This window comes from Eumetopias jubatus, unplaced genomic scaffold (assembly GCF_037043125.1).
Source record: "Eumetopias jubatus isolate StellerSeaLion01/CBP00866 unplaced genomic scaffold, mEumJub1_p1.0 scaffold_6, whole genome shotgun sequence".
In the NCBI taxonomy this organism is placed as follows: domain Eukaryota; kingdom Metazoa; phylum Chordata; class Mammalia; order Carnivora; family Otariidae; genus Eumetopias; species Eumetopias jubatus.
Genome location: NW_028274812.1, coordinates 23,524,868 through 23,536,160, shown reverse-complemented (window position 1 = coordinate 23,536,160; position 11,293 = coordinate 23,524,868). Strand labels below are relative to the sequence as shown.

Sequence of the window (11,293 nt, the reverse complement as noted above, 5' to 3'; positions counted from 1 at the left end):
ATCAGCAAATCAGGCGGAGCAGGTAGTGGGTGTATCTGTGGTGGGTGCGCTGGTGGGAATAGTTACACTGGAACGGTCGCCTTCTCAGCCTCCTCTTATGTCTGGTCTTCATCCTCCGTGCAGGAGGGTGTGGTGGGAGACCATCCCCTTTCCCCGCAGAGACCACGAGATGAGGCGATGGTACGGGACTCTCCCTTCACTCCCTTCACTCCGATTTTTAGAAGGAAAAAGAGCAAGAGAACGAAGAAAGACAGAGGAGAGAGGTGAAAGAAAACAGAAGAAAAGGAAGAGAGCAGGGAAGGCAAAGGGACGGAAAAGAACAAGAAAAGTAAAGCAAAGCGGCAGCCCGGGAGCTTGGTGGAGGGGTCCCGTGCGGGGTCCTGGGTGGGTAAGAGCGCGGAATCCCAGCAGACGGGGAGGAGATGCCCACATCGCAGCCCGCATTCCGAGCGTCTCCGTTCTTGCGCGGAGAAGTCTCCTGAATTCAGGACTCACGGCTTTCTGGTGACCTCGGGTCCGCCCCGTCCCCTCCCCCCGCTGGGAGCCGAGCGAGGCCCAGCGCCAATCGCCCATCCCGACCCGGCTGCCCGTTGGGGGAGCGCCTCTCCTGCCTCGCAGTCTGACTTCTCCCTTTCTGCCCCGGGGCAGGCGATCCTGGGTGGGGCAGCCGCGCTTTGGGGACGGCCCCCGCAGCGGAGCGTCGAGACTGGGGCCGCCCCAGGGCCGCGTGGGGCCCGGTCAGACGCCGCGCACCGCCTGGGCAGCCGCACCTGAGCCCCCAGCTCGGGCCGAGGGGACGGACGCTGGGAGCTGCTGCAGCCAGCGGGCGGGCGGACGGAACGAGAGCCACAAAAGGGGAGACCACGTGCCGCCTCCCGCGGGCGGGGGCTAGGACTTGCCGGGTCAGACCCCTCCACCCCTTCCCGGCCAAGATCACCTCGAGCACCCAGCACCAGCTCAGAGGCAGACCCAACTTCTCGCCCTAACTTTTCTTTAACTTGCCTGTAAGGGGGAACCTGCCGCCCCGCCCGCCCTCTAGCCGCGACGATCCGCACTTGAACTCCGCCGCGCGGGCCTTCCACCTTGCGCCGCCCCGAGCGCGGGCGTGGAGTGGCTGCCGGGAAACCCCGATGAACTCTCCAGAAAAAGCGTGAAGGAGGGTCCGGCCGCCGCGCTCGGCTCGGGCGCCCGGGGTCTCCACTGGGGAACTCGGAGCAGCAGAACCAGGGAAAGACTGTGGACCATGACCGTGCGGCCCCTGGGGACCTCAGCGCAGTGATGCCAACATGTAAGTCTCACCTTTCAGCTGAGAATTCCTTCACACCTTTACCCGTATCTACCCCTCCCACCCCCACCTCAACTAAATGATTTTGTAAGGACTACATTGACAGAATAAACCGGTTTGTCTTCAGTTTGGCTCCTGAGGCACTGAGGAGTGAGCTGGTATTGCCAGGCGGAGCTGTGACATGTGTGTGCGGCTTGCTTTTTTTTTTTTTTGTTTTTTCCCAGGGAGAGGTAAACCTCACATTTGGGCGGTGTAAAGCATAATAAAAAGGGCAGGGCTTCAAGAATGGGGAAAACGTGTTTTCGAGTCAAATTAAACAAGGAGTAACAGGCGCGGCTCCTCTATCCAGGGGCCTTGCCCTGCCAAGAAAGAGGGATCCTGGATCAACACCTGGGGGCTTGGAAAGGTACTGGTATACCGAGAAAATGTTGACTTTACACATTATCACCCTTGACTGTAGAAGTTATTCTTGGATATTTGGGTTATTTGAATTGTTAAAAAAAAAAAAACGCGCAGAAAAGTTTCTTGGTTGTATTTTGTAGATTAAAAAGTAAAGAAGGGATATGCCATTTTACGGGATGGGACCTGGGACGCGACCTGCCTTGAATTATAAGTGGGGGACACAGAGCTATGAATGGTCAGAGAAACCTAAAAGGTTTTGATTTTATGGAGTTACCATCGAAGTGGTGAGGTTCCTCAGAGCGACCCGCGAAAGGGCCACCCAGCAGGGCCTGGGCCTTCCAGAATGCAAAAAGGAAGATTGCTCTAAAAAGGGCCTATTTTTGTGGCCAATTCAGAAGAAGTTGCTTTTTCTTGTAATATGTAATTTTCCCTCTGATGTTTTACTTAATCTTGAGCAGGTACCCTGACAGAGATTTTACTCCCTTCCACTAATATACAAGTGTTTCTAGAAATTGATATTCACCCTCCCTTCCCCAGCTACTGGATCCTTAAGTATTTCCATTAAAATTTCCTCTTTCAGCTTAATACCTGGGAAAAGACATGCGCCTTAGGCCCTGTCTTTCCCTTCCTCGCAGCTTCTCCTCCTCTCTCCAGTCAGCACACAGTTTTAAAACAGGAAAAGAGTAGTGCCCACAAGCCTAGCCCTCTACCCCTCTGTTCCCAATGGTGAGCAGTATAATTAGAAAACAACTAGTATTTTTATTAAAACTGCGTGTGAAGTAATTCCACACCTGTGACTTTTAAGGTTTCATTTATGCCAGTGGAATCAGCAAGGTATAACCTGAAGTAATTTATCTTGGGATACAGCCAACAGTCCCACATAAGACTGGTTCTCACCTACAGGCGACACATTTTGAATGAATGTGAATTTGTTTTAAACTTCAGTTTTTCCTAAAAATATAGTAAGGTTTTTAACAGCAGATATTTGTGTAGCTTCCTTTCAGCTTTCCTAGGTAATTTAGATCTCATGGAAAATGAAAAAAAGTGTGAATACCGATTTTTAAAATAAAACGTGAAACTGATCAACAGGTAATGTACAGAATTCCTCATTATGCAGTTAAGTTATATAGCCCATTTGAATTGCACATGACTAAAACTTCTTTTGTCATACAGAGTAAAAATATGAATATTTAATCACATAAAATACAGAGTTTAGTACCCTGATTTGAGTTTCTTTATTGAGCTTTTTTGACTGAAAGCTTTTCCATTTCTTGCCAGATTATAACTGTTTCTCTCTCCATTTTGCTGTTTATAACTCATAACGGAATGGTTTAAGATGATCAGATTCTTTTTAGATATTAGTGTGTTAGAAAATATGGAAATAATACCAGCCTTTCCAAAGTGAATATTCTTACTATCTTGTTGAAAAATGTTAAAATGGGGAACACAAACTCTATTATCTTTTAAGTTTTAATTTTAATGGGTTCAAGGTCACAAACTATTTTCTGCCTACTCTTTGTGAAGAAAGTATTAATATATTGTGACATTCAGGTTATGAAATTACAGATTTTATAAATATATTTGGAGTTGTAATGACTACATATTTTTCATATCCTAAGAAATTTAATAGATTTAGCAAGACTTGTGTTAACTGGTCTCAAACTGCATGAAGCTCCTGTTCGTTCCATTTATGGCTTATATAAATTACATGACATTGTGCTTTTCCACTGTGAATGGTGAATGAGGCTATTGTCTCTTGGCTTATGGGAAATATTAGAAGCTTGTAGTTTTACTGCCTAACTGGACGCGTCACTCTGATTTCTGGAAATAATGATTTGAAAGAGAATCAGTTTATACATTAAAAATAAACTGACAACCACTTCCTTAAACTTGACCATTTTTCTAACTGCCCATCTCTTACAGAGTTTACATTTCTGATGGGATGATTAAAAGTTTCTAGAGACAATTTAGACTTTAGACTAAATAGAGTAAGACTTTGTTCGATGTGTGTGGCATGCTTGGGCAAAAAACCCCCGTATCTTTCCATTTTGTTTCTGATTGGATGCCATTATTGTATTATCTACATTGGATGGCATTAGATGCATACTGGGTGACTGGGGCGATAACATTTAAAGGACTTTTCAGTGATAACTAAAAATGCCAATAAAACTTGAACGTGGCTACCTGAGTATCATCTTACTTTCCCTTATAAGCATTACTCAGGATGGAATTATTTGGAATGCCCTAAGGAAAACTTCAAGATTACTGTGTTTAAAACATTTTTAGCACACATGACAAAGGCTGAACATATTTTGTATAGGATTGGTAAAAAGAATTCACAAATCAGTAAGAAAAATATTTCTATTATAATAAACTACAAAACTGACTTGAACATGCCAATCCAAATAAAGGAAAATCAAATGAGATGCTACTTCTATCAAACTGGTGATGATGAAACAGTAATAGTGATGGGAGTATCATGACATAAACATTGATACACTTCAGTATAAATGTGGATGGCTGTGTTGAAATTTATTTAGAAATAATTTTAAACCTACAGAAAAGTTGCAAGAATAATACAAACACCTGTTTATCCTTTATACAGAATCACTTAATGTAAATGTTTACCCCAGTTCTGTTATTTTCCATCCTTTCTTCTTCCCTCCACCCCCTACTCTCTGTAAACGCACACACACAGTATTTTCTGAATCACCTGAATGTTAAGTTATATACATCAGGGTTTCAGGCTTTACTTTTTTAACTGAAAATTTTATTGAGAAGTTTATAGATTTACATGCAGTTGGAAGAAATAGTAGAGATTCAATGCACCCTTTACCCAGTTTCTCCCAGTGGTAACATTTTGCAAACCTGTAGCACAATACCACAACCAGGATATTGATACAGTACTCTTTTTCAGATGTGTTTCTCAGGGTTGCCTTTTAATTTCACCTGTGGTACAAGTCATGATACAAGGGATTTTTCTGCTCAAATAAGGGTCAAGATCTGTGCAGATTTGAAGAATAAATTCTTCTACCTATTTGAAGTGGGGGTGAACCCAACTTAATAAAAGAACTTGAATTGAGTAATAGAATAGCACTTTCTCTTTTTATTCATTGCTTTGGCTCGGAACATGATCTTTAACCAAAAGGAGAAATACAATTATGAGCAGACTTGAATAAACCAAATTACTTTCTCTTCACTCTAGAAGAATTAAAGTACTCTGTGCTACTCCTCATGCCCCTTTGTGATAAGATTTGACAGGGAAATACAGTTGGGAGATGGGGAGTGAATGTAATTCTGACCATTGCGGGTAAAAGAATTAGTGCCATGTCAATTTCTCCACTGATTTCAAAATGTCTTCACTAATTTCTCTTTAAATTTGACTTTTAAGGGACCCCGCAGGACTAAAGAGGTGCAAGATGGTAGGTTTTCTAAATTACAGATTATTTTAGTGATGTGTTTGGATTCAGTTGCATTTACAAGGGGTCATTCTGGCGTTAAAACAATTCCTATAGAACGGTTAAGTTCTAGAGTTCCTGAAATAGGATTCAAGCATATTGTGTTTTGTAGCCTATGCCATTTGAAAAGGGGAGCAAGTTTGCAGTTAGAGGTAGGTGACTTGGAAGCCAGGTGACCCAGTGGGTGTTTTGGCACTGCCACCACGGATTACGTGATCTTGGGCAAGTAGTTTAGCTTTGTAACATTTTTGCCTGTGCAGTGATTGGTTTTATTGCATAATTTTTAGATTCTGTTCAGGCGATAGAAGTCTATGTATGACTCTTTTAGTTAAAAAAAAAAAAATTCTTGCTCTCTTCAGAACTTTGAGGCTACAACTTAAGTGATAGAAGATTGCATTATGTTTTTTTATGGTTCCCATTTAGAACCTTAGTAACCCTGTTCAGGATTTTCCGTTCTTGTGAGAAAGTTGTTTGAATCTCAGGGATGTGTCTTTGCTAAGTGATCCCCTGAGAAGACACACAGTGCTTTCCTTCCTCTGTTCTATTCTTAATTTGTTTCTGTTCTTCAGTAAACAGTCAACTGGTTGAAAGTTGACTTGTCATGGGGTTTAAGTTTGGTTCCAAGTGCTTGCCCTGTCCTGGGTTCCTTTTCAATACGAAGTGATGGAGTCTTGAGACCCAGAATGCACGAAGCGCTCCATCATCATTTGCAACTCTTGTCTGAAAGGATTGCAGGCAGCTTTTGTAAAACAGCTTCAGGATTGAGTCTGGAATCCCTAACTGTCAGAACCTGTTGTAGCAAAAGAAAGTTGTGTGATGAAATAAATAGAATTGAATGTTGCCAAGCTAACAAACATGATTCCTTGAGGATTGTTGAGAGAGCACATAAATCTAAGAGGGGACCATTATTTACATATAGATAAAGGAAAACTGTCATGTGCCACAAAGATTGAGAAGCTGGGAGTTGTCTTGGGCTGACACTCCTGACTGTTAATGGTACAACAGGCAGCCAGTTTTGATGCTCTGCTCCTTTATTTCCCTGGTCCTCAGCTTCCTTTTCTGTGATATAAGGTTAGACTTCATCTTTGGTCTTCCCAGCTCTAAATTTCTTTGAATATATAATTGTGTTTTTTTTTTTTTTTAGAAGCATACTCATTCATCCATGGCATGAATTGGAAACACCACATTCATCCAACATCAATGGGAAATGTACCCATTCTTCCAAATGAGTGAACTTTCCATGTAACAGAAGTCTATCGTCTACCCCCCCCTTTTTTTAAGATTTTATTTATTTATTTGAGAGAGAGTAAGAGCAGGAGCAGGGGGAGGAGCAGAGGGAGAGGAAGAAGCAGGCTCCCATCTGAGCAGAGAGCCTGATGTGGGGCTCCATCCCAGACCCTGGGATCATGATCTGAGCCAAAAGCAGATGCTTAACCAACTGAACCACCCAGGTGCCCCTATGGTCTACCATTTTTAAAGCCCTTACCAAGTGCCATGCAGTATTATCTCTATCTTTTTGATGGATGATATCCTATTTACAGAAGAGGAAATAGTCCAGAGTTTTAAGGACTTGCTTCTAAAGTCACACAATAAATAGAGGCACCAGGTTGTAATTCTGCTATTCCAGAGTTCACATCCATTATTATTATATTATGATGATGATGTACTGTGGCATATTGCTTCTCGTAAGTAGTAACGTTGCTTTAAATTTCAACTGTTTTGGATGGATGTATTTTAAAACATGCCCTCCATACAGAAAATTACTCGTCAGATCTTAAGCTTTGCTCACTTTAGAATTTCCATTAGGAGCTGTGTGATGCTAGAACTTCTAGTTGGATGAATATAAAAACATGGCATGGATATCAGACATTACTCAAAATTTCTGTATTCATGGCAGACATGAATAATCCATTCCATTTCTGTTCCCAGGTGATCCAGAAGTAGTCACGAAGTCAATTGATTGGTGTTGGTTTATGACATCCTATTGTCCGTTTTTGTTTAAGCCTTTTCTTTTGATTTTAGTATGGACAGAATAACCATACTTCTATTAGAATGCCCAGGATGGTAGTAATAGCTAATGTTTGTTGAGTGCTGAGTGTCAGGCACTGTCCTTAAAAGACATGATCTGATTTAGTCATCTAGCAACTCTATGGTTTAGGTTCTACTGCCCTTTCTATTTGACAGGTGAGAAATAGGAGGTGCAAGGTGGTCAAGTAAATTTCCCAAGGGTTGCATAGCTTACAAGTAGCAAACCCTGGTCTGTCTGACTCTAGAGCTTGTTCTCTTTGCTGCTTAGGTGGTCTCTAACAGTAAAGGATGGATTGGAAATAAAGGCTTGAGGCAAGTGGAGGAATCATTTGATGTCTATTTTTGCTGACTTGAGTATTCCCTCTCCTACTTTTCTAGTTTTGTGTTTGGTATTACATATTTACTCCAGATAAGCAAACTTCAGGCATTACACAGAAGGTATTACTGTGATCTTACAGTATCTTATTGGTTGTTTCTCTTTTTAGAAATAAAAAGACACTAAATTATCACCTGGAACCATGGTAACTCCCTTTGGAGATTTTAAGATCTGGAGATTTCTTACTGCTACTTAACCATCTTCCTGCCTGATGGCTGTCATGCTCACCGATCCACTTATGGCCCTTATGGTGACCGACATTTATACTTGCTGCCCTGTTCACAGGCTTGCCTCTTCTGATGGGGTTAAGTTAATGCAAGATATCATACCACTGTTGGATGCCAAGATAATATGGATGTTCCTATCTAAATTATTATTAGGTACAATTTTGAGTTTAAAGATGAGACTACTGTATAGACAAATAATTGAGAATTTTCAAAGCATCGACCCTCCCTCTAATGTCATTTACTAGTTCTATAATACTTGGTGTTTGCTAGTCATTTAAAAACATTGATAACTATTGTTATACATAAAGACGTTATTCTTTTTGAATGTTAGTACTTCATTGCTTTAGGGGAAAGAAGACAATTGGACAATTTATTTTTATTTTAAATATTTCCATTTGTAAAGCAGCAGATGTTATAAAATGACAGCATTTCCTTGAAGTCTAAATTTTTGGAAGATTATCAGGCGCCTGGGTGGCTCAGTTGATTAAGCGACTGCCTTCGGCCCAGGTCGTGATCCTGGAGTCCCGGGGTCGAGTCCCACATAGGGCTCTCCTGCTCAGCGGGGAGTCTGCTTCTCCTTCTGACCCTACCCCCCCCATGCTCTCTTTCTCTCTCATTCTCTCTCTCTCACATAAATAAATAAATAAAATTCTTTTAAAAAATAAATTTTGGAAGATTATAGGAGAGGTTGATATAAAATCCTCTTGCCACCCAGATGAGCATGTGACTGGTGATGCTGAAGGCTGAAACTGAAATTGCTTTATTTTTTAATAAATGAACTTGAATTATCTGAATGTTTCCCCATCTTCATTGGGAAATCACCTGTTATGTATATTCGCTGATAAGGAAGGTGCCACCAAATGGCAAATGACATGCATGGATTTTTTTTTCTTTTGCCTCATTAGCCTAAAAGAGGTGATTTGGTTTATCACCGTTAAAGTTCCTTCTTTATTTGGAAGCAGGATTGAAAACGATTTCTGTTTTCCAATCTCTGCTGAAAACCTACACTTGGACTATGATTGTCCTAATGCCTTGCTGAATACTGAGTGTCCTGATGGTTGCTTTCTTCCATTGCAGGATGTTTCATTCAAATCAAATGTGGAACTGTCATTGGAAATGGAAGCCAAGTTCTCTTTTGTTCTTACTTGCTTTATGTATTGTGTATGTTCCTTTATCAGGTAAGTAAGAAACTTTCTCTTTTAAACCCTGAATTGAATAGTGATCACGTTGCCTTCAGTAAAACTGTGCTACTGATTTAAGTCAACTTTATTACTTGTCTTTTTCTTTTTCTGTTACTGTTCTTACATGTTTTTACTGTCCATGGCCTTTCTGACTTCTGTGTGAACACTCTTACTTTGATCATTGTTCTGTTTTCGAATGAGTGTATTTCTTTAATCTTTGCTGCATTTCTATTAGTTTTATTTATTTATCTAGCTCATATTGAATGATGAGATAGCTACATGTCTGACATTAAAAATGTGCTAGCTCTTTCTTCAGCTATTGAATAAATATACAATACTCAATTCTTTCTCTTTTCAAGTTTTCATATAGTTATTTATGGAAAGTATAGACTTCGTGTATTTATCCAAGTATAGACTTGTGTGTATTTATCCTGATTTTCTTACCATTGCAGTATGAGACAGGAAATTTGAAATTTAAGTTTTTAGACGATGAAGTCTATTTAGTTGGATTAAAATGACATGAAAAATTTAATTTTAATTATAGCATTTTTGGAATAAAAATATCAGATCTTTGTAATTACAATTTTTTTCTGAACTTTGAAACCAGATCCGTTTAGCTGTTGTTGCAAGCTAAATTTTCTATAAACTGTTAATGATATGAATGTGCCAATCAACCTGAGGAATGTGAATGATATTTAAAAGTAAACTGTTTCTCCATTATCTGATTTTGTGCCTGAGCAAACTGCATTTCTTAAGTCCATTTTGTTTTACTCTTTTTTTTTTTAATTGCTGTATTCATTCAGTATACTATATTTGTTTTTAGAATAAAATTGTTACTCATGTAGTCTTATGTATTTATTACTTTGGGTTTAATCAAGATTTTATGCATTCCATATTTCTAATATATCTGTATGTTAAAAATAATACATTTAATGAATCATGAAAATAGATTATCTGCTAAAATTGTTTATTCATAGATTAAGAAATTCGACTCGTATTTAATATATAAATATGATTTTCCAAGCCAGCAGGTATTTTAAGAGTTTCAGCTATTGGAAAATTCCTGGCACTTGCTTCATGGCTTCAAAACAAAACTGATCTTTGAAGTTTTTCTGTGTATTTGTTTCAATTTCATGACAAAGCCACTCTTTCTCTTACTTTCATTGTCAAAAAGAGGAAAGAAACTTGTGAAGAGAACTGAAAATTCAATATACATTGGATTTACTTCGTTACAGTATTGGACTTTTTCTTTGAAAAGTGACCCTCCAAGAACCAATTACATGATATAAACTAAATTACGAGATTAAAATTTTAGTCGAGGTCTATTTACTTTCACTTTTGTTAGGTCATGGCCTTTGTCAATTTTCAAGGCTTTTTCAGACCTTAAGCTGAGACTTTTTATTTTTGATGTTAATATTTTAATTGACATATGCACGTTCATTATTTAATCACTTGAATCAATGAAATGAAACACATGTTCTCAGACTAATTAAAAGGAGTCAGCTGGCTAGGACTAGGGTGGGGCCAGGGAAGCCCCTAGGTTGCAGAATTTAAGGAGGGGACTCACTCTCAAAGTCATGGGAATCAAAGTCCTTAAGTTTGTTTTTAAGTTACTGTCTCACATAAGAAATCTTTTTAAAAAAATTCCTCCCATTACCCAGTACTTTATGTGCATCCTGTAAGGCTTTGTGACAGATAGTAACCTGTGTTTACACATGAACCCAGAACACTTTGTATCTATATATCTGTAATCATGACTCACTCAGAATGCTGCCACTTCACCCATGAGTATCTAAACTCAAAAAAATGCTTTGGGGATTATTATTGGTATTTTAATATAAATTTTTTGCCTTACAACTCAGTATAAGATTCCCTAAAATAATGCATATCAAAACTTCAGACACATCTAATGTTCAAAGTCCTGTCTTTACAACATAGTGTAATTTTGATTAACTGTATTTTTGAAGAACATTTGGTGCTTAACTGTGATGTTGTATCTCAGTGTATGCACTCTCTGATGTTTTCACTTCTCTGGATGACCTCTATGTGATCTTATGGAGTCCAGTGGCTTTCAGTGGCATCGTGATGCCAATGTCTCCTAAATCTCTACTGTCAGCCCTGGCCCCTTCCTTGACTCTGGAGTCACGTCTGGAGTTGCTTATCTTCATCCATACTTGGATATGTAATGGGCCTCATACTTCACAGGTGGGAGCAAGACTCTTGACTCCTACCTCCTGTCCCCAGATCGACTTCACTTTCTACCTGTACAATCCATCCTACTATATCCTGCTGTTCTCTCCCACCTGGCTATTTCCTAGATAGGTTGGCCCATCTGT

General features: G+C 39.8%; 1 protein-coding gene across 2 annotated transcripts in view; it reads left to right on the top strand.

Moving 5' to 3' along the window:
• The first annotated feature begins 754 nt into the window (after positions 1-754).
• Positions 755-11,293, top strand: part of ADGRG6 (adhesion G protein-coupled receptor G6) — a 135,396-nt gene continuing 124,857 nt past the window's right edge. For both annotated transcript variants that reach the window (XM_028121455.2, XM_028121454.2), the window contains exons 1-2: positions 755-1,288; positions 8,854-8,954. In XM_028121455.2, the coding sequence (XP_027977256.1) occupies positions 1,287-1,288; positions 8,854-8,954 (103 nt within the window). In that variant the 5' untranslated portion in view covers positions 755-1,286. The remainder of the gene's footprint in view (positions 1,289-8,853; positions 8,955-11,293) is intronic.